Source organism: Sprattus sprattus, assembly GCF_963457725.1.
Source record: "Sprattus sprattus genome assembly, chromosome: 13".
In the NCBI taxonomy this organism is placed as follows: Eukaryota; Metazoa; Chordata; class Actinopteri; order Clupeiformes; family Clupeidae; genus Sprattus; species Sprattus sprattus.
In genome coordinates, this window is record NC_137911.1 from 19,006,510 (window position 1) to 19,030,673 (window position 24,164).

Below are 24,164 nucleotides of genomic sequence, written 5' to 3' on the forward strand. Positions count from 1 at the left end.
ACTGCCTGAAACACCTCGGTAGAACTCCAGCCTTTTCCTCCTGTTATACAATGACACAATCTTGTAGCACAATTCTTATTGCCCAATGAGAATGTTATTGGCCGTGGAACTGACCAATCAGAAAACACACTGGGCTCATGAGGGGCGGGTTGAAAACATGAGCTCTAACAAAGCGTTTCAGACAGTGGGTAAATAGAGATGGTCAGCAGGAGAAAAATGATGTGTTTTTGGATCATTGAAGCATATAAATCTAGACATAAAAGGTCAATTTACGAACACTGAAAATCCCTAGCTAGTGTCCACAGAAGAGTAGGGATTTGTTAGGGATTTTACACTCTTGGCCAGGGAACTAAAGCAGAGTAGTGTTGTGCTCCTGGGGACCTACACATTGGTTGCCTACCACTCCCAGTACTCCCAATTATCTCATTAGGATCTGTTTGGGAGAAGATCAGGTTCCCCGTAAGGCCCAGTACAAAAAAAACTCTGTTCTTTGAGCAAGTGCACACTCTGTGCTATGACCCCGTCCGTTTGCTCATGGCGTCTTGTGTCCTCTGTCCTGTGCTGAAGTGTGCGCTCACCTGTGTGTTCTCTCCTGTGCGGTCCCCACAGGCGCGGCCAGCATCGGTAAGGGCATCGGGGGCATGCTGTTCTCCCGCTTCTCACGCTCCAGCAGCCAGCCGGCGGGCATGGGCACAGATGCCACAGTCCTGGAGAGTGATGAGAAGAACCAGAGCCAGTCAGCATACGGCCTCTCCAGCATCTCCCAGTCCACCTCTACCATCATGGATACCACATGTGAGTAACACACACACACACACGAGCGCGTACCATACACAAGCATTAACACACACATATACACATAAACGCACACACACAGCCTCTCCAGGATTTCCTGGTCAACTTCTGTTATCATGGATACAACATGTCTGTCTGATACACACACAAAAACACATACATACATTCACACACACACAATTACACAACCACTCACACGTACACAGATCTACATGACCTCTCAAACCAGTTTTGACCCATCAGCTTCTGTAGTTCTGTATCTATATTGCCAGGTTGCTAAGCACTGGGGTACATCCATTTTTTAGTTGTTTTTTTCTTCTGTCGTACTCACTATTGGATGTTGTGTGTTTCAGTGGACCTGGAGCATCGAATTGACTTCGAGCTGCGCGAGGGCATGGTGGAGAGCCGATATTGGTCAGCAGTGACCTCGCACACAGCCTATTGGTCGAACCTCGACGTGGCGCTCTTCCTGCTAACGTTCATATACGAGCAGAGGCGGCCATCAGAGTCAACAGGAGAGCTCAGCCCTGATACTGTCTGACCGGGAGAGCACCCTGAAGCACTGTGGACACACACACACACACACACAAACACACACACACACACACACACACACACACACACACACGGCACTGTGGACTTTTTCACATATTCCCCTTACACACACACAAACAGCACTGTGAACCTATTCACACATACACACATACACACACACACACACACACACACTGCTTCTACTCATCTCTCACCACTATCATTCTCTGCCTCATTCAGCAGTCAGAATGGCTAAGTGGACCAGACCGCTCACAGTGATGCAGTCATTTGGGTTGAGAGTGGTCCAGAATGTTCCGTCAAGCTTCTGTTCTTATGCACAGAAACACCAGCATGGATGAAACGGGCCCTCATAGATAGGGATGTGTCTAACATGATGTCCTCATCAAACTCATCTGGTCCTGACACACATACACCCCCACATACTCAAATATACACACACACACACACACACACACACACACACACACACACTAGTTCATCACTCCTTGTGTCATCTCCGCCCTCTTGGGTCAAACAGCAGGCACTGAAGACTATATATCAGCAGACAATAATGAATCTCAAGAAACACACACCCCCACACACAGTTCTTTGATTTCCTCTCATTGCTTCCATATTTAAACTTCCTGTGTCAGGGAACGTCACCTGATGTTGGACTCTTTGAAGCGGTGGACAGTGAAGGAGAGCGAGTCTGTGCAAGCAAAAATAAACCCCTGTAACCGTGCAAACGTACAATGCAAATGTCAAAGAGGTCGAAATATATATTTATTTATTTAGATATTAATATATTTCCCTAAGAAACAATCTTGCTTAGTTAAGCTTCTGGCTTTTTTTATAGCTTTTTTTGCACCATTTTGACTAAATCGAGACTAAAATGTTAACATATTTTTACTTTTCATATCATGAAACATGTCTCTCACCAATGTTTAACGACAGGAAAGCTGTCTTCAGATTCTGCCCAAACGTTATGTTCTTTTTCTACTACAGCTTGTTCCAGAAGCAGGTTTTCGCAAAACAAGATGGTGCTGTGATTTCAGCCTGCTGGCTCCTAATGACATAAACATACCAGATTGTCCTTTTTTCTTTGTTTATTTGTTTGGATGGACGATAGAAAATATGTCCTGTTTGTCGTCAGCACTATTTGGCCATTGGTCAGATGGCACATTGGGCATTGCTGACCCTCTCACTGCATGCATGTCAGAGGCTAATCTAGGACTTTGGGATCCAAAGCGTTACTACCGGTAGTCCATCTCAGTGGTCCAGCTGCAGACTGACCCTCTGTAAATTTCCTTGTGGTGCCATTGTCATGGTGACCGTGTAGGTGGCATCAGACATGGGGTTTGGCAGTGGAGCTCTGAATGGCCGCCAGCCAGCCTGGACCAACTCCTACATGTTTTCTGGGTGCTGTTCAAGAGAGACTCTGTGTGTTTCTCAGAGAGATGAAGGAAGGTCGGGTGGATGTGTGTGTCTGTGTGACGCAAATAGTTGGGAGCTGTTAGAAACCCTTCAGGATAGTGCAGCTGACATTTTACCCATGATGCAACTGTCACTGTTCAGAGGTCACCACTAACTGAAAGCTCAATGCTGTGGATCACGAGAGAGAACTGGACTTGATTGGTCACTGCAATGGCTGAGTGACCTTGAAGGGTCACCTGAGGTCAGGCAGTTCCACTGGGAGACTATTAGAGGTCCTGAATGTAGTTATGTTGTCTCATAGAAGGACAATGACGAAACGGATCGGATGTCGCCATCTTTTATGCCATTTAGAGGGTCAGTCTGAGAAATTATGTTCAGGTGTTCGCATGTGATTGAACAGTGGAACAGAGCAAACATATTTCTCAAAATCAATGCAAAAAGTCAGGTCTTGGTTAATAGTATGTTTACATAGATCCCTGCATCACTAAAATTGAGGAGAATACATTTTTTTTAGTCACGTCCTTTCCACAGGCATTCATAACTCGCCGTAGCATTAATGTCTGTCTGAGTTAGAAAATGTATTGAAAGGCCAAATATTTCTGATGTTTCACTTTCATTGTGTCAAAGGCTGTCCATAGCCTTTGTAGCTCAGTGTGGGAGACAGATAATAATTTTTTTTGAGGGTATGCACAGAAATATAGGGCTCCAGTTTAGTCTTCAAAGACATCTCAGGTGTCAAATGAACTGATATGCAAAGAGAAAGGAAAGGGCTGTATACAGTTGACGTTCGGTCACAGAAACATGATTTCATGTTAACATACGTCACTGTTTGTTACTTTTTTGTGTTCATGAAAATGATTTCACTAGAAGGGCATGTTGAAATAGTTTTTATTTCTTTTTAAGACTTTGGAATGAAGCGACTACTGTCTAAACTGTTTTTTTTTTATGATTTGATGTCATCTCATCTTTGTTCTTGAGATCCGTTTGGATCCTAACTCCATGCTGCTCTGACTGTCTGTGTGTCCAAACCTGCTCCGCTTGTGTTCTGTCCCACCTGGAGTTTCAAAGGGCTTCGGTTCTGATCCGGTTCCTCGTGTTCCTGTAGAACCTGAAGGTCTGAGAGCTGTGGCTGCTTGCATGTTCAGTGTGTGAGTGATGGCTTACTTTGATGTTACCAACCGGACCAGGACCAACCGGACCAGGCTGCCTTCCAGGGCCACAGTTCTTCTGTCAGGCCCAACCCAGGTAGCTGCTGACCCTGGAACAGATCGGACCCGGATTGGACCAGAATCTGGCCTGGATCAAATCCAAATCTGTCCCATTTTTTGGGGTCTGGGTCCGTTGCAGTGTCGCCTGCTATCTGGAAACCTAGTGGATTCCCCATGAAGAATTTACCTTTAACCTGAGTGTTGTAGTTGGTGGCAAGAAGGGACATGACAGATGATGACCAGATATTGCACAAGCTGTATGGCATAGCCTTGAATTGAACAGAAAAAAAAGCTTTAGAAGAAAAAGATGGACCTTAACCTTGTTGTCATTGTCTTTTTTGTGTGTTGTCTTTGTTACCAATACAGCTTCATCCCAGCGACTAGACAATAGATAATAGTAAATAGATGCCATTGGCAGATATATGTAATCAAATATTTTGTTCCATTTTCAAGATGGCATGCAAGTAACTTGTTATATTTTTCTACTAATGGTATGAGTACTGTACAATAGCCAGCCATTCTGCTGTAAGCACACTGATGTTCATGCCTCCCTCAAACACCCTAGCATGCAGTGGTCATTTAACTGGCTGGGTTTGTTGCACTAGTTTGTGATGATGGCAAAAACATTTTGATTGACTGTTACGTTATCTTGTTCTAAGAGCTATCAGACCAGCCGTTGTGTTCAGAGCTACAAACGACCTTATGTCACAAATTCCCAGAAATGCCTCCAAAGTCAGATGATTGCTTGGTCAAGCTGAATCTCAATGTAGGAGTGTATCCAGAAGAAAGGTTCTTGTGATTGTTTCTGAGGGCTGCTGACGTCAAAGATGTTTGATAATCACAATAAACATTTTTCTTCTTTTTGTATGCTCCATTCAATTAGCATTCTTCATTCAGTTCGTCCTGTCTGGGTTTAGCACAATCCTTTGTTATCCTGTGGACAATATCTTCCCTGACTCATTTAGTTTTGCGTGTCAGCATGAAGCTGATCTCCAAGCATGTTTGGCTGGGTTGTGCTCAACCCTGCAAGAGTGTGTGTGTGTGTATGCTGATTCTGTCCAGCTGAATCTGGTATATTCTAGAATGTGTCTGCATTGAGATTCCACCTGGTGTTGTCATTGCTGTTTGTTTTCTCTCCGATGAACTATGACTAAAGCTGTTCTTAAATAATAACTGTCACTTGGATATTTTGATGGGAAAAGCTTGATAAGGATGTAGTGCAATAAACCATGGTTGCAATGGATCCAAACTGCCATTTGAAATACTGTATTACTAACCTTTTATTAAACATCTCTCTTTTTTGGATACAGAGTGCTTTTAGAATTTATTTTCTTTGATTTAATCGTAACTTATTTAATGAAAGTACAAAAATCTTTTCTCAGGAAAGCAATTTGGTATTACATGTATAAGTATAACAAGTATTTCATGTACAAGTATAACAACTTAAAAGTTTTTTTAAAAAAAATAGGAGTTTGTGAATGTTTACTTTAAGGATGTTAAAAAAGTTTATTTTACAACTGGCTAAAGTTTTTTTATCCTGCTGCTACCATCTGACCTGTGACATGTGATTTCATACAGTAACTCCGGATAAAGTTCGACCCCTAATCATGGTAGAGAGACTTCAACATCTCCTGCAGTCCATGAACTGATTGAGACCAACTTAGACTTTGCATTTCTTGGGGTAAATTGGTGTTTAAGCAGGCTCTGGTAAATGTGTCCAGGATGACTTCTTACTAGATTATTTGACTACAACTGAACGGAAAGAACGGAATCAAAATAAGTGTATCACTTTACACACTGTATCACCGCATTTTTCTCTGTGAAGGCCCATAACTAAAATTCAGTGACCGCAACAGGCAAGAGAGTGCTCACACACTCCACCCACAAGATGGCAGCAAACATCAGTATTGAACTGGCACTGATGCTGCCACATTTAACGCTGACTCACAAATACACTTCCATGATTTTATTCATTTATTGTCTAATTCACATCAAATTTGAAAAAGAATAGAGATTAGTTTAATGATAGGATGAGAATAATCTTTTAAGTTGGTATTATTTGCATGGGAGTTTGCAGTGATCCCATAGCTCCACAGCTTCCAGAACATGTACTCTTCACTCTCATTTAAAGTATGTTTCTAAAAGTTTTTCTAACCAGTCCAGCGTTATAATAGTAAAGTCACCGCTGAGGTGGGCCTTCCCCAGTCAGTACTAGCTCTGCTTATGATACTTCTCCTCTGCCCTTATCCTCTCACAGTCTCAGTCTCTCTCTCTCTCTCTCTCTCTCTCTCTCTCTCTCTCTCTCTCTCTCTCTCTCTCTCCCCCGCCAACCGCAGTCCCCACAGCACTCCTCTGCGCTACACTGCGTCCTTCTCGCACTGTTTACACCGCAATTAAAACACAGCCTATAAAAGGCAATGGCTCTGTTGCCAGACACATGGAGGGGTGGTGGGGGTAGGCCATGGGGATAGAGAGAGAGAGAGAATGTGTATGCGTGTTAGAGAGAGAATGTGTGTGTGTGTGTGTGTGAGAGAGAGAGAGTGTATGCGAGAAAGAGAGGGAGAGAGTGGAGGGTTATAAATCGCTTTAATGCAGACCCAGGCTGAAGCCAGCCCAAATTCCTGCGCTGGAACTGGAGGTAGTCGTGAGCAGCCAGGAGACATGAGAGGCCTCATGCCTTACTGGCAGCTTGGAGAGAGGCTGTGCTGCTGGAGAGAGGGAGGCAGGGAGAAAGAGAGAGAATAGAAGAAGAAAGAGTAAAAGAGAGAGATGTGTGCTGGTAAACAGTAAAAAAGAAAGAGAAATGAGGGGGGAGAAGGAGAGAGATTGCCATATGCAGCTACATAGAGAAAGATAGAGAGTGGGGGGGGGGGGGGTCTCATGGAAAAACAGAAGAGGGTGACCAAGAGCCAGACCACACGTTCCCTCTGCCTTTAATGCTCTGAGATGTACAATACTGCAGCCTTTGGATTCTAAAGCTGGCTAACAATGTGAATCTCACTCAAGTGAGCTTGTGATGTAAAGCCCAAATGGCCCCCAGAATGACAGAACTCTCACACTGGGCACACGGAGTATAATTCTAAAGAACGCTCATGAGAAGTCAACACAGTTGCTTCACCAGAGGATGGCAAACTGGGAATACTTACATGTATGTGTCTTCCGAATGGAGTACTGATAGGAGTGCGTTTAACCTTGTGTGTTTTAGAGAATAATCATGGGGTCAGGAATCACAAGAGAAAATGGCCTCACTTATAACTGGTTTGTGTGGTGTTGTCAGAAAGTCCATGTTAGGTTATGTGACTTCACAGGACATTCACATAAATTAGATTCTAAGCAGTGCATGAACTCTGTCTGACTTTTCATATGTGGTGAGAGAAGGGGTGAACAGAGCAAATGGCTTCTGGTAAAAAAAAAAAAAGTAGAGTTGAAGCAATAGACAGAATGAGGGATAATGTATTCTTAATTTTTATTAACACGGTGTCTCAGAGAAAGAATGAATAGAAGTTCAGTGAAAACAACCTGCGCTCCTTGTAAGGGTTTTTACAGGACAAAAAAAAGAATGGGATAAACTACAGAACCATATCTGACTGAAACATTTGCAACTGCACTTTAAGGAGTAACCAAGCTTACACAGAAAAATCATTCAAGTCTGATTTAGGTTTTTTTTCTAAATAATAATTTCTTTTCTAAATAATTTTGAGAGGACATTTTTGTGGATGTCTTAATACTGGGAACACATTACTGAGAAATCCACATGGCTATTGAAGTTGCACAGGCTGACTGAAACATGTAAATGGGATTTTGTTTATGTAATGTTGTAATGTATTATAGTGACTAACGGTGTGTAAATTTCAAGACAAGTAACCAATTGCGTTCCCCGGATGTACCACCGCAACCTCCGTACTATTCCCTTAAATGGCAGCGTAAGCAGCGGTCACTACGTTCCCCCTACGCCAAAGCCCATCAATTGTTGAATCTGTCCCGTACAAATAGCCTAAGAAGTTTTTAAAAAAAAATCATATATCGGGCTACACCAGGAAACTATCCACGAACACGCACCCGCATTTTTCAGCTTTCTCTAGTCTCCATCGAAAGATCGGGAATTAAACCAAAATCACAACCCAAGCCCACCCCAATAGGCTATATATTAAAATAACAAGCAGCCTAAAGCGTCTTTGAACCGCTACAATGAATGAACACAAAAGCTATAGTGTAACTAATATAAATGCGTCTGTGTACAATGGGGAAATGAGGAGGGGGCAGATGAAGGATATGATCCAGCAGGGGTGAAACCGCACCGTATGAAAGGAAAAGTAGGATTGGAGCAGTGACGTTATCTGCTGGAGCAGGAGAGAGAGGGAGAAAGAGAGAGAGCTAGAGAGAGAGAGTGATAGATAGAGAGAGAGAGAGAGAGAGAGAGAGAGAGAGAGAGAGAGAGAGAGAGGGAGGGAGAAAGAAACGGCCACTAGTCTCCATTAGCTCACAACCAGAGGAGACACTTTGGGATACTTCGGCTGAAAGAGTTCTTTGGATTTCGTCCCGTTTACGTTGAATATATGGTTTTAAGTAAGAAAAAACTTGTTGACTGTTGAAGTATCGGAAGTTTGAGTGGTTATTCTGGTTTTGGGTTGGTGTATTCGTGAAGGTGAGTGGACGTTTTAATATATTTTCCCTCTTGGTTTAGCTCTCATAGCATTTGTCTTTCCTTTGCGCTTAGTATGGTCAACATACAGAATGGTCACAAGTTGCGCTTCAAACACTGTTTTCAAATTATGTCTGTTTTTTGTGTGGCTTTAAACAGCTGCTAACGAACTTTCCCCCCGCTTAATCGTTGAGTGATTCCCGCTGTATGTGCCTCCCATAGCCGAGTGAGTTTGCCTAGAGTTCTAGTGGAGTTGCTTACGTAATCAGACCAATATTACCCTTTATCTTTACCGTTAGATAAAGCAGGTGAGAAGCCCGTTCGTTGTGATACGCGCTGCAACAAGGTCAATCGCATAAGCGTAGTTTACTACACAGTTTTCAAGTGTATTCAATCTTTCGGCCTGTGCTTTGTTCCATATTGACGAAATGACGCAGTTTCTACGACTTCAGTCTGTTTTAGTTGCTGTTGACGTTCAATCTGTGCTATAGGCTACTTTTCAAGACCTATTAGTTTTCGGGCAGCGTTGTCAATTTCTTTGAAAATTGACTAATTTTCAATCAGGCGCGTCACCACAGTAGGCTAGTTTATTTTCAGAACTGTGTTTTCCACCTTTAATCTAACAAACAGCAGTGTTTGTCTGTTAGACACCGTTTAAGCAACAATGTAGCAAGCTGGCTTCAACCAAATCACAGCACCACATGCTCTTCCACGGCCCCCCCTCACTGCTTTAGTTGACGTGGATATGCCTCAGACCGCCCGATTTTGAAGTTGAACGAGCAACATGTGAACGTGCAGGTTTGACTTATTGTGTGCTTATTTGGTGTCTGGGCAGGATGGCGCTGGACGGTATACGAATGCCCGATGGCTGCTACGCCGACGGGACGTGGGAACTGAAGATGCATGTGACCGACCTCCATAAGGACGTCTCTTTGCGGGTCACCGGGGAGATTCACATCGGAGGGGTCATGCTAAAGCTGGTGGAAGAACTTGGTAAGAACATAGTGATCATGTGCATGAACAGACCGATTGGTGCTCGCCTGATTTCTTGTGTTGTTTTCGCAGTCAAAACTCTTACAAGGCTGTGCATTCCTCCTGATACACTGTTACTCCCTGTGAAGTTAGAACACCTCATCACATGACCACCATATCCACTTCCAGGCAAACACTGCAAAGTGCTGTGAATTGGAGACATGAGCTAGCGATTAAGCCTTAACTTTGAATAACCATCTCGCAGGAAGACCAGTCCCACATTAGAGCGGGTTGAAAACAAACCTGTTAAGTACGTACCAACACCGACTGCTGCTAATCCCCAAAGAAGTGTATTTCGAAGTCTGAAAGGCGTGGGAAAACGTCTTTGTGGATTGACCACTTGCCCTGATTCATGGCTAGACAGATTGGCTTTAGCGTGAAGGGATGGGGGTGGCCAAATCCCTCAAATGCCCCACATTCCATAATTTCGCAAATATTCATTCCATAACTGTTGGCCTTTCTCGAGGTTTTCGAAGACTGCTTATAATTGAAGCCTCTGTTTGTTGTGGGCCCCAGGATCTTGTCTATGCTAGGGGCACATGAGAGCCAGCTTGTGGGAAGACATGAATGCTTCTTTTTTTTCCACAGCCACATCTTAGCAGCATCCATTTGTTCTTTTACCTCAGCAGGGAACTGGTGAAGACAAAAAATAAATCATAATGTCTTTTATGGGAGTTTTGCAAGACAGTCTGAAGAGAGTGGCACGCATCATTATAGATGTCCTGAATAGTTGTTAGAGGGCTTAGCTCTGTGTTCTCTGAAAGAAGCAGTGAACCAGTACAACCACATGCTAACCAGTAGGCTACAGTTAGGCAAAGGACAAATTGTTAATCATTACGCAGCTTTTTAATCTCTCTGTGCTAGCACACAAGCCTCGACCTTGGTAGCCATTTCCAATGTTTATTAGCTACACTAGTGTGGTCACTACCCCTGATCGCATCTGACTCTGGGACAGGTCTGGTCCTCATCTGGTGTACATTTGGTGAATCTTGGTCAAATGAAGATCAGATCCGTCCCACCATCAGGCACAGTCAGTGTAAAAGAAATGAATACCTGGAAAGGCAGTTCCATTTTAGTCAGCGTGATTTCTAATGCTGTGTTTTGGATGCTAAGCTAACTTCTGTTCGGGGATAGAGAGGGGACATTTTCTAACATTTCGCTTATAATCTGCCCCAGTTTAGGGCATTTTGAGTAAGAGGTTGGTAGTTGCAGGCTGCAGGCCTCACATAAATAGGTTTTCACCAGCCCTGGCCACATGGCAATCATTAACTCTCTCCTGAGCGTTTGCTTACCTGGGGAAAGACACTCTAGCATCACTGGGAGACTCTTGGCGCCCGCTGCCCAGCTGAGTTAGCCTCCTTCTGGGTGTGTGAGGCTCACTCCTGGCTCTGTAAGTTCTTTCCCCAGATCAGGGGGCATTTTCATTTGCATGTTAGCTGCTGTTTACTTTAAGGTAGTGTAAAGACCAGTGTTTATCTGCTTGGTGTGTTTCAGTTTAGTTACTGTCATCACAACAATAATGAGAGCGAGAGTGAGCGACAGAGTGAGTGAGTGAGTGGCCAAACCCTCCCTCGGATGATGTGACCAACTTGATGCCAAACCATGATATGACTGTGGTGAAAACACAATTTATCTCGCGCATTGTTGTCATTCACACACAGGTATGCAAAAAAACACACACAGTTGGCTTCTGTAAATAGCAGATGTGTTTGTTTGGTTACTTTTGTCTCTGCAAAGCTTTTGTGTTTGCTTGACAGTTAGATTACTTCTAACATGCATGCATAGTTTACGTAAGGATTATGCACAGGAACAGGACTGGTTTGCCTTGTTTTAATATGTCTGGGAAATTCATTATTCTAGTTGAATGTTGCACATTACTTTGTGTTGCAACTGATCTTATATAATGTTCCCATGCCCCCTGGTTAGTGTTAACATGTTTTAGAACAAGCGCCACTCAATTTTTCACCATTGGTAATGGTCACATGGTCCTGTTGGCCTGCAGCGATTGGTTGATGTGAGTCAGTTGGGTGGTTGTGTGGTCATAGGTTGTGAATTCTAAAAAGGCGTGTGTGTGTGTGTGTCCTCTTTTGTAAAGCAAGACTGAACTTCAACTTAAAGACATGGATACAGGGTTACCAGTTCCTCTTGATGTTAACAAAACACATGTTTGTGACATGTTTGCATTGTCAAGATGCTTTAATCCATAGAGACCAACAGCACATTTCTTAGTATGTCTGCTCCCTGGGAATTGAAGTCTTGGAGTTACTAGTGCTTTGCTTCACCAGTTGAGAACATGGACACAAAAATAGGAGGCCCAGATATAGCAAACAGCTCTCAGAGGAGTCATTATTTTCCCTATTGCACTGTGTTACACAGAACAGAATTAACAGTAATTGGCGAAACAGCATCAGTTGTTCCATTAAGTGCTGTTAGATCAGGTCCTCTCTCTGAACTTTGAGCTGTGCCACAGACGCTAAGGTTGTCCAACATCCATAAGAAGTTTTACACATTCCATCTTTCCTTTGTGTTCTGGCACTTTTAGTGGTGTAGCCGTGTGAGAGCTGGGTGCTTGTGTTTAGAATAGTGCTTATATGTTCCATCCAACTGAGACGTCCCTTCTCTCAGCGCAGTAGCCAGCGGATATTTATATGGTTTCAGATGGCTTCCCAAATATGTGTGATGTTTATGGTGTTAATGGGAAACGAAAGTTGCATGCCTTTAACAGTGAATAAGGCAGCGTAATGTATGCTTTTTAAATGATGCAGCCAGGAGAAAGTTGTGAGCTTTTAATGGTTTAGACAATAAAGGCAATTTCAGGAGTGACTCTGAAGGTACATTTTCAGTCCTCTTCCATGTTGTTGCTCTTTTCCACCTCTGGTTTGTTGCCCCAGCGGCGATGTTAATGGATTAGCCAAGGAAATGCCAGGAAAGCACTCGCCTATTGATCACGACGCTCATTTCTTGCCATGCTTTTCAGGAGAACTTTATTCAAGATTTAACGATCGCAAACACCAATCACCTCAGCCCACCATCCTATTGTGTTTTGAGTATTACTCTTGGCATGGGTGGAGGGTTTTTTCGGGGGCCTTTTGCTGATTTCTCATGAATCACGGAAGGCCTTGGTGTTTGTGTGGGTAATTTGTTATTGCTTGTACAGTGGCCACTCTAAATAGGGGAGGAGAGAAACCAATCTCTCATGTATTCTGGAATTTTCTGAAAGTGTTGTTTTTGGCTGCATGTTTGCAGAACATCCTGCTCTGATTTCTATGTCGTATGGCTTGCTAACCAATTTAAAGTGTGCATGCATGATTTGGTGCAGGGCAGGTGCTACCATCCTCTCTGGCTTGAGAGCGGTTCTTAAACTTAGCTGCTCTCAGGAGAGTGCCTGTCATTCTCTCTCTGTCTCTGTCTCACATTGCACTCAGACTTATTGAAATCCCAGGAATCCAGGGAAGTGCAAACTGAATCCCCATTAAAACAGAAGGAACGCAGAGTTGACGGCACATTTTGTGCAGACGCTGCACGCTGCTCGTCGTGCATCTGTAATTCGGCCCGCCCGGCGGAGGCAGTGAGGGAGTGGACGGTGCAGTCACTGCACGTGTCCCCCGGCTAATGGACTCCACCCATCAGTTCCTGTCATGGAGCTACAAATCAGACCGTACTCTTCATGTCGTCATCATCAGACTAGAGCTGCTCCCTGCGCCACCACCACACACACACACGTGATCTAGATGGAAACAAAATGGAAGTCATTTGATCCCTCCTATTAAAACGGGAGTTGGTAACATTAATAATGTCAGAGGGAAAGACGGCAGGAGAATTGGCGGCAAGCTTTGCGTCACTACTACAACCGCCGCCGCCGCCAACTCCTAAGGTTTCGTCTGGTCATTTTTGGGAGGCTCTGATCAAGTTGCCATTTCTTTCCAGTGTTTTTCTGAGCTTTCGGTTGCTAACAAGAGAGAGAATGGAAAGGGATGTGGTCTGGTATGGTCAGGGCAGGCTGGAGTAGTCTCTGTTAGTCAGGGCTGCTCTGGAACAGACTGCCATGCTAAACCCCATTCTCTTACTCATACTCCGGGGTGCTCTAGGGATGTGTGTGTGTGTGTGTGTGTGTGTGTGTGTTGTGTGGTGGGGGTGGGGAGGGGGGCTGCTTCCCCGCAGTGTGACGTGAGAAGCTCTGATAGAATTCCATAAAAGTCTTCTGTCCAACAGGAAATGACTTCCAGGCTCTGGCATGTTCCCTGGATGCTGCCGTCATCCCTGTATTTTCTGCTCCCTGTCTCACCGCTCAGGTTCTCTCTTTTTCTCTCTCTCTCTCTTTCCCTCGGTATGTTTGGCCTGCCACAGATTGTTCCCTTTTTAGACCTGAAGGTTTGCTTGGATGGCATGCTGTTATAACTCATAACAAATCTTGCGTAATTGGGAGCAGGGAGTTTGGGGTGGGTTAAGGGCCTCAGACGCTGGTAAAGCATGCACACGCCACGTTAACCTTAATAATCAGTATCCCACAAGTGCACTGTTGGTTTTATTTTGTTTAATAGCCACTAAACAGCATCAAGAAGCAAAAAACAATCTTGTGCTGTTTTTGTAAGTCTTCCATTCTACATGGTACATTCCTACTCACAAAAGAAAATGGGGATTTTGAACTTTAAGCATTTTCGACCTAAGGGGGCAGGCTTTGCTGGAATACTTTGCTGTCAGGTTTTATGTGTAAATAGCTGAGGGTGGCTGTGGCTGACAATGGAGTAGACCCCAGCTAGGAAACGGAGGCGATTTAACTCAGGATGTCAGGATTTCCTGTGTAGTTTTGTCTTGACCTCCAAAGTTAGGGGCTTTTTTCTTTTCTTTTCTTTTTTTGGAGAGGCTTGAAGAAGAGGGAAAGATGTGCCCTACCCAGCATTCCATGGGAGACTAGTCATGTGACGTGCATCTGCAGAGATGATGAGATAATGGAAGAAACAGGCACGAGAGGGACTGCAAAGCGCCGCAGCGATGGCCTTCCTGCGTGTGTGTCTGTCGGCACAACCCCACAAGAGCTCATCTGTTTGTGGGTGTGGGCGAGGGAGACGCGACCGGGGAACGGAAAGGGCTGTGTGCAGACAACCTACAGAAAAAGGGACCCATTGTGACCATATGTGCGATGCATCACTGGCAAATATGCAGATCATATCTCCTGTTTTGTACAAGGAATAAATAAATATGTGCAAAGTTGATTATTCCAGTTTGCTGGTTTGGTCAAGGAGTCTCTTAGTAGCTCCCTGTCTTCAGAGCACTCTAATCTGTTGGACAGGAAGTAGTTAGGCTAAGTAGGAGCCCTACCCTTCCCTGTTTCCTGCTGCCATGCTTGAATCCTGCTGTGATCTACTCCTCCCCTGATGATCTGCACTCCTCTAAATTACACACAACTAAACAGGGTTTGGAATCGGCCGACTGGCCAAGCAAAAAAACATTGAGGTTCTTTTTATTGCTCATTTATTTTCAATTAAAATGCTGAGATGTTGGAAAGATTTTAGATTCCTGAAATGTCAAGGATTTTTTGACTGTGGTTTTGCTTCCTGGATGATTGATGTTTTGGTGCCCAGGCCAATGCCCGCTTGTAATTAGCGTGTCAGTCTCAGTTGAAAGCTGTTACTCAATATGCCCTTGCCCAACACAATTGTTGTATGAAGTGTCACCTCTTTGGTTTGCAGATTGCTGTAAGTCGATATAGTGGCCTTGCCATGTTCTTTGGTTAGATTTGTTTGCACCTCGTTGGTGAGGCTTGTCGCCATGCCTTGTGCCATCCAGGGCTACTCTGGGATACACGCAAGCATGGCGCATCGTAACGGTCACTGTCTTGATATGACCAATGAAATGATCTGACTGATGTCAAAAGCCTATCAGAGCATTACTCCCGGCACCTAGCCTACATGCTCAGCCAACCTTTTCTTCTGGAAAATCTCAACCCATTACCAAGTCCTGGAAAGCTGCCGAGGTTAGAGTTGGGTGATGATGTGATGGGTCACTCTCATCCTCCGGATGGAAACGGCAGTGGCCGGGCTGATCACAGGCAGGGAGCGGAGGCTGTGTCATCTGTCCCATCTCCAGTGGCATCTCTGAAGCCTGAGGGGGTCCTCCCTGCCATCCGCCTGTGTCCCTGAGATGGTGCGTAATGCGATTACTCGAGCGAGGCCTGCACGGCATAATTGCATAAACCCGTGGAAGGGTGCATTGCTTCTTCGTTTCTCCCGTGTTTACGTTATGACAAACTATCCATCTCCCAGGGAGGAAGGGCTTTGTCATTGTGTTAGTGCAAGAGAATAGGACACCAAAAGCTAATGTTTTGCTCTATAAATGGTAACACTCATTCATGTCCTCGGAGGAATTGTCTTTGACACTTGGGTTCCTGTCTCTAAACACGGACTCCCTTACCAGTGGCTCTGTGCTTAGATGTTAAATTGGTGTACCATGGCCAGCCTGTGTAATAGCAAAACACCAGGCCTAACACGGCGGGACCATTGGGTTCCACTTTGCAGCGTGGTAATCAGACACACACAGGCCACATTGTTTTCAGTCACGTTTGTGTAGGCTTAACACACGGAATGTGTGAAACTCCCTTTAGGCAGGGCTTGCATATACCCCAAATTGCTTAATCGCATTTCCAACAGACATCACTAACTGCCTGGATTGCTAGATTTATGGCTGGAACTTACTCTTAAATAATAATAAAAGATGTATATCATATACATCAACTAGACAAGATTATGGGTTATAGTATTCCTTGTATGTGTAGATTTATTCCAATGTGTCCTTGGCAGTATATGTTGGTTGGTTGTTAGCTTGTCTACACAAGTTGCATGCGTGAATATCAGGGGAATTCCATGTTGTCAGAAAGTGAGCTTGTAACGGCTGCCTGGATGCCCAGGTCTAGCCACAGTGAAGAGGAGATCACATGGACCGGATGGAAATAGCTTTGGAAAGATAAGGCTACTTTCATTTCCTGTTAATCACCAACCCCCCCCCCCCCCCCCAGCAGATCCAAACTGTGTGCCCAGGTGGAGCAGCTGTGTTAATTGCCCCTCATCCAATTAGGTGTGTGAATAATGGGGCATTCCCAATCTCAGTGAGTGACCTTGGAGTATCCAGCCACAGTGAAGAGTAGATCACCTATTTAGCAGCAGCAGTATTTGTAGATTTATGAGACATATTTTACATAAAAAAGTGAATTCCATCCGGAGCAGCAGCCCTGGTGCCCAATGTCCAGAAAGCCTCAGAGATCCTCTTGTTATTGATTTAGGCTGCAGTCCCTCAGCAGGGGCAGATCGGATTGGGGATCGGAAGAGCTAGTCCAGAACCAGCCTTCTGAACCAATTGGCCGAATCATTCTATCACACTCTCTTTGCCTTTCTCCCTCTCTCGCTTTCTCTTTCTCTCTCACTCGCTCACTCCTTTTCTTCTGCTCTTTCTTTCTCTCTGTCTATACCCCCCCCCCCTCTCCGTCCCTCTATAAGTGTGTGTGTGTGTGTTTTCTGTTGCTGTCTCCTGACTCTCTTTCATCATGGTAAAGGCATTGTTGCCGTGTGGCCCACAGGGAGTTTAGAGTGTCTGAAAACCAGATCCGATGTCTTGTTATTGATTTAGCGCGCTGTTCCAGGACGACCATGACTCCCCGGAAGCTGCCTCGCACGCAAACAGCTCACAAGAGGCTCAGGAACATGGACATCCCTCTAGACAAGGTTATTTGAAAGTCATCCACCTGGGATGTTCGCTCCCTAGCACCCCCTCAGCCCCTGCTGTTTGACTCGCACTGTCCATCTCCTAAACTGGTTGCCAAGTCTGCTTTTAGGAATCCCTTCACCTGAATCGTTTTTGAGAGCATGAAAAGTTAATGTTTGCAGAGCACGGTAAGTAGAGTTCTGGCTCAATAGGCTATCGGTCGGCTAAAGTGGGCTACAAATAAACCCAAGCCAGTATCTGGCCCTTAGCAGTAAATAGGGCTTATTTTTAAAGATGGCACTTACAGTCAGTCAGGTGAGCCAAGAGTCCGAGGAGAGTACACACACACACGCACACACACATACTCTCTCTCACACACACACACTCTCATCAGTAGGGTGTTGTCACTGAATGTGCATCTGGAAATATTTGTTCCTAGGCTCACCCAGGTCAGGGAGGGACACTGTGTGTGTGTGTGTGTGTTTGGGATGCCACCATGACAGACTCTGTCATCGCTTCCATGTTTTTTTTTTTCCATTGTGAGTCAAATTAAATTTCTATTTGGAAGTAATTCAAATTAAGTCATTACTTTGACATGAAATAGTCCCCATCCATTCTTTCGAGCTGAATCAAAGACCAATTACTCTACCACTCCCTGCGCAAGCATAATTTGTTTTTAACAGAGCAATATGCTTTCTGGTTTGATTGGCTATGTCCCTTTCCTCATTACCCTACCACTTTGTTAGTCATACACCTAATAAGATGCCCTCTTCAGTCTCATAAAGTATTACAGTTTAAACAAACCGCTCATAAAATGCAACATAAATGCAGAATCCTGCTGCTTCGTGTTTGCTGTGTTTCCTGGTGCCATGCAAAGCCTGTTGACACCTACTCAAACCACTGCCTGATATATCTGTCTGATATAGTTGTAGGACGCTGCAAACAAATGCGTCTCCAGAGATGTGTCTCTGTATTCGACACGAGATGCCCACTCTGCTCCTGGTGCATTGCTAATAGCCTTGCCTCACAGGGCCATTGTATGCTATCAGTCAGACTCTCAATATTGACTGTCTGTGAGTTGGTGTTTTTTTTCTTCTTTTTCACTGACATGGGAGGCTTTTCTACAGGGAGCCGTAGGGCTTTTCAACAGGTGGTGGCCAGCCGCACGCAGCAGCAGAATTGAATTTGAGGCATTTAGGACGTGCGCGTCTTTGTTTTCTCTCCAAACACGGCGCCCGCTGCGTTAACACGTTGCGTCTGCTCACCGTCGCCACGGAGACCCGTGACTAACCTCTCCCTGGCTCTAATGATTTTTATCACTGAGAGCTGGCTTAGAAGTAACTGTGTGTTTTTTTGTGTGTGTGTGTGTGTGTGTGTGTGTGTGTGTGTGTGTGTGTGTAAGTGCGGGTGTAGTCTCATACCTGCTAGGCTCTTTGTCCGTGTGATTTTATTTTAGGGGGTTCATGTAATGCTTGTTATTGATCCTCTCACAGGGTTACCATGGTTCAATACCATCTCCAGCCGAGGGTGGACATGTTAGGAACTTCAAATTAATCATTGATTCCCTAATGGTCAATCAATGGTGGGAAATTAAAATATTTAACATCCACTCTCTCCCTGTCCACTGACTATCCACCAAAACTGAAACCTCAGGTTGTCTGAAGAACAGACCCAGATGGCATTCAGGCCACCATGACCAGCATTGTCAAAAAGAGTGTTTTTTTACATTTGAGCTTTCGCTCATATTTCGTTCACTTGTGCTCTCTCTCTCTCGCTCTCCTTCTCCCCTGCCATTCTTGAGCTCCTCCCCTCCCCCATGTCCTGTCCTTCATAGATGTGCTTTTCTCTGTAATATAAACACAGGAGTTTCTGCCTGTGGTAAAGCTTAAGTCAACCCCCACCCCCAACCATGACCTCTCCATCAAGGGTGCATTTTCCCTCACGTGCTGTGGTATGGATCGTCTCTGTGCCTTTTCAAATATACTCGTGTCTGTCATCACAGTTCTCTAATATGCCCCCAAAGCAACCCTACTGGCAACTTGCTCTGTAATCGATTACCAGGTCTGTACCAGATAAGGGCCACAATTGGCTGCTATCGAGGAAAGAGCCTAGAAAGTTCTTTCCACAGAATGCACCACAGGAACTTCCACATTCTTAGAATTCCCCTCCAGCATTCTGTACTAGTGGGCTTCTCCTGGTAGTTCTGTGATGACATACTCCCCAACACTCCATAGTGGTACACTCACACACAAGCTCACTCACTCTCACTTTCTCTTGCCAAAAGAATCACACACCACACACCATTTTCTCTAACTTACACATTATTGTGTGCAAAGAAGTAGCAGCAGCAGCAGTAGTAGTGTGGAAAAGTTTACCAAGAGCGGTGCGGCGACCACCTCAGTCTGCACATACTGTACTCTTTGTGGAAGCTTGTCTAATGGAAACATGTGAGAGAGATTTTCACAGTTTACGCTTCAGTTGGGTTTGGTAATGACTGCTTAGTGTGCGTCTTCACTGGAGGGCCTCAGTAGTGTGTGAGATGTGGATGCATGAGTCCATCAGTGTACTGTAATAATATGGCAAATCTTCCAGTAAATGTGACCAATAGATCATCAGCTAGTTAGTCAGATGAACTTTGCTCCACTGAAGTGTGTGTGTGTGTGTGTGTGTGTGTGTGTGTGTGTGTGTGTGTGTGTGTGTGTGTGTGTGTGTGTGTGTGTGTGCACATACATTGTAGTAATTGTAGTGGTCATTTGCTTTAGTTTCTCATGTGTAAAACATGCCAAATGAAAACCAGGCTGCTTCCCGTGACACACACAGGCCAGTGGGGGTGTGAGATTTCATGCTGTGTGTGTTGGTGTGTGTGTGTGAGACGGTGGTTATGGATTCAGATGACTCATTAGCACCAGGCTCGGGAAAACTGATGGATAGCCTTGTCCCAGTGCCCCTATCCCCCCAACATACACACACACACACACACACACACACACACACACACACACACACACACACACACACACACACACACATCTCAAGCCCCTCCTCCACGTGCCAGCGGAGGTCATAAAACACTGGCTTCCGCTCCGTAACCCCCCGCAAACCCTCACACCCGCGTTCTCCCCCCCCCACACACTCTTCCCAAGGACTCCAGGCCTGCATTTAATGCCCCCAATTACTTAGCCCCCCCTCCGCTCCCCCCACCTCTCCGCTCCCCTGTCCCTGCTCGCTGCTCTCATTTAGATTCAGCATTACGTCAGACCCTGGCAGTCTGTATTTATAGCTGGGAGATGCCATTGGCCTGCAGCAGATTGAATTACCAGTCTTTATTGAGGCTCTCTGATAGATGGTCACTGGATCACACACACACAACTGGGAAGAGAATCAGGGGCTGTTGTGGATTGGCTGAGGTACAGGAGAGAACGGGACTGCTAAAGAGAGAGAGTGTGTGTGTGTGTGTGTGTGTGTGTGTGTGTGTGTGTGTGTGTGTGTGTGTGTGTGTGTGTGTGTGTGTGTGTGTGTGTGTGTGTGTGTGTGCTCTCCACTCACAAGGCAGGACTACCACTGGATAGGGGTTAAAGACCTTGTGGCACGATGCCCTCTCTCTCACACACACAGGCGCAAAAAGGGGAAACTCTACAGGTTAACACTGCAGGCTATCCTATTTTCACCCAGGCTATCCTGTTTTTCACCCCCCCAATCAGACACACACACTGCCTCTCTTCCTCCCTTTCCACACAGCCCCACCTGACTGCTCTCCAAACAGCTCCCTGGTCAGAGTTTTCATCAAGGCTTTAGTCACACTCATAATGAGCTACCAGCCACTGGGCCACTTTCAGTTTTCTAACTATAGACTGCAAGCAAAGAGGTCTTTGTAGTCCTCTAGTTCTTTTAAACGTACCTGCTTTTCCTACAGCTGCGCACACACACACCCACACCCCTACACACCCACCTACACACATACATTTGGCTCATTTCCTGTGTGTAAACACCCTTATGTTGGTGGTGGCAGTGATCTGGAGTCCCTGTGTTTTTTTTAGGGGATTAGTTCTGCGTCAACCTGTGTGTGTGTGTGTGTGTGTTTGTACACAGGTTCACAATTCTGTGTGCCTGCGTGTGTGGACACCTGGGCAGTGGTTACTATGGTGATCTTTTATAGAGGGACAAGGTGATGAGGAGCGAGTGATGTTGTTTAGGAGAGGGAAACAGACATGCTGGATGGGGGATGTGTCCAGGTACCAGCTGACTGGATGGGGGATGTGTCCAGGTACCAGCTGACTGGATGGGATCTGCTGGGTTTGGGCCAGATCAGAGCCGTCCCTTGGCCAGAAGAAGCTGCTCATTATTTCATGAAGGCTTTTAGATGGCCGTAGTGAAAGCACCTCAGAGTGTTGGGTGTCTTTATGACTGCCTCATGTCCATGAGCTCATTCCATAGCGTGTTTTAAAGAGGCTGAGAATACATGGTTTACGGAGGAAACTCTGTATCGCATGGAGGAGTTCAGAATGCCACTCTGTCAGATGTAGAGCGCCTCTCTGCCTTTTATACCCATGTAAGCTAAGTCAATCGCTAAACTCGGCCATTACAGTCATGACGCGTAAGTCTTAGCAATGAGAGTAGAAACACAGCATGCCTAGCAACAGACAGCACAACATTAATCTGTGATGCATACATGCAAGGCTTTTAAATCACTTCCCTACATTTCCACATTTATAACTTTCCATAACGGTCTCGGCTGTGTTCTACTGTTGCCATGGTGATAGCTGGGAATGTTGACACACACGCAGCTATTCTAGTCACTGATAGGTTAATGAGAAGGATGTATTGGGTAATAAGAAGGAGGTGGGGAGATATAAATGGATATGGTGCGGTTGAAATCCAACAGCCCTAGAAACTCTGAGTCAGGAGTTGACTCCTGACTAGGAGAACAGGACTACAGCTGGACAATGAGAGAGGGGTGGGGGGAGAGTAAGAAAGAAGGAGAGAACGGGGGAAAGAAGGGGGGAGAAAGTAAGTAAGAAAGAAAGAAAGAGAGGGAATAAGAGATGAAGAGAAAGAAGGCGAGATTGGGGGCAAGGGGGGGGGATAAAAGAGATGAACAGAAAGAGGAAGGAGAGAGGAAAATCAGAGTCCCACATCTGGTGAACAAGAGTTTGAAAGAAAGAGGAAAAGATCCAAGACTGCGGGAGGGATGGAGGGAGGGGGTAAAGTGAGAGTGACAAAGAGGGCTAGCACGTTAGCTGAGGGAGTTCTAGCATGGAAAAAATAAGCAGAGAGGGAATAAGGCAGACAAAGAGAATGAGAGAGCAGAACACTGACGCAGAAAATGAGAGAGAGAAGGACAGAGAGGAGGGAGAGAGAGTGAGACCGAGAATGACTGCACTACAGTTGAAGAAAAGGGGAGGGGAGTAAAGATGACCGAAGAGACGGAGAGAGCAGATTCTACAGCTGGAGAAAAGAGGGAGGGAGTGAGGGACAAGGACAGAGTGGGGGAATGAAGCAGACGGACAGACAGAGAGGGAAAGAGTACTTTAGCTAAAGAGAGAGAGGGTGGCGGGAAGGGAAGGAGGGAGTGTGAGGATGTTTGTGGGGAAACGAGACCCTGTTCAGGGCAGTGCTGTTCCCCTTCGCCTGCTTGGACTCATGCCGGAGTGGTGACCTCACCGTTAGCAGGAACATCCAGCAAACATCCCCCACCCCACACACAAACACGCACACACACACACACATATATACACACACACACATACACTGACACAACCCTTTCCAGCCAGGGCGGACGTGCCACAAGCCGACATTCTCTAGGACAGGATTTTACAGCAGCTCCTCAAACACACACAGATACACACACACACACACCTGACACCAGTCGCTGCACCTCCAAAAGTCGGTCTGTGAAACTCAAGCCTGGGTGTATTCTCTCCTAGCCCCGCGCCTCAGGAAGGCCATTGTGTTCCTCCTCCACAAAGAAAAAGAGTGTGTGTGTGTCCCGTTGCCCCACACTTACCGTCTTTGCCTTTCCCTCACACCCCAGCCATGAAAGCGTCAGTAACCAGCTCCAGGCCGCCCAGTCTTAAGCAGTAACCGGACCTGTGAAAGGTGGCCCGTTGAGCCTGTCTGCTGCTCTGCAGCTCAGGAGGCAGACGAGGAGAGGTGATGTGGTGTGGTGCCCAGCTGCTCTGAGTTGTCCTAATCCTAGTCTAGAGTTGTCCTAATCCTCAGTGGATTTGGACTTCCACACGTAGTGGGCTCAGAGATGGCTGCTGTGCTACGCAAACACGGGACAGCAGGGACTGATGAACGAGATCTGGCTGAGACCTGAGACTGAGTTTGGGGCTGACGGGACTGCTGTGGGTAGCGCCCCCAACGTGAAGCATGCGTGTTTATGTGTGTGTGTGTGTGTGTGTGTGTGTGTGTGTGTGCACAGCGGAGTGACAGACAGGGTAAAACAAACGGGCTGGGGGCCTTAAATTGATACCTTTACAGTGTCACGCAAGGTCTCAGATGTATGTACACACACACACACACACACACACACACACACACACACACACACACACACAATACATGCATACTCTCAGAGACAAATAAACTATTTTACACAAGCATACACACACAGACTTACCTAGACAACACACACACACACACACACACACAATTCTTACACATATGGACATAAACAAAATGCATACTCGCACATATATAAACCCACTTCAACCTCTCTCCATTTGCTGGACTGTTTTGTCCTCCCCCCACTGAGGCAACCCCTGCTGGGGCCATTTGGTGATGTCACGTCACACTTGTCACGGGTCCCCCCTCTGCCCCTC

General features: G+C 45.6%; 2 protein-coding genes across 6 annotated transcripts in view; both read left to right on the top strand.

Annotated features, from left to right (window-relative positions):
* ddhd1a (DDHD domain containing 1a) overlaps nt 1-4,845 on the top strand; it is a 35,463-nt gene extending 30,618 nt beyond the window's left edge. For both annotated transcript variants that reach the window (XM_080850487.1, XM_080850488.1), the window contains 2 exons: nt 610-795; nt 1,149-4,845. In XM_080850487.1, coding sequence (XP_080706613.1) covers nt 610-795; nt 1,149-1,336 — 374 coding nt within the window. In that variant the 3' untranslated portion in view covers nt 1,337-4,845. The remainder of the gene's footprint in view (nt 1-609; nt 796-1,148) is intronic.
* Nucleotides 4,846-8,473: 3,628 nt separating this feature from the next.
* Nucleotides 8,474-24,164, top strand: part of fermt2 (FERM domain containing kindlin 2) — a 47,260-nt gene continuing 31,569 nt past the window's right edge. For all 4 annotated transcript variants that reach the window (XM_080850680.1, XM_080850681.1, XM_080850682.1 and 1 more), the window contains exons 1-2: nt 8,474-8,616; nt 9,449-9,606. In XM_080850680.1, coding sequence (XP_080706806.1) covers nt 9,450-9,606 — 157 coding nt within the window. In that variant the 5' untranslated portion in view covers nt 8,474-8,616; nt 9,449. The remainder of the gene's footprint in view (nt 8,617-9,448; nt 9,607-24,164) is intronic.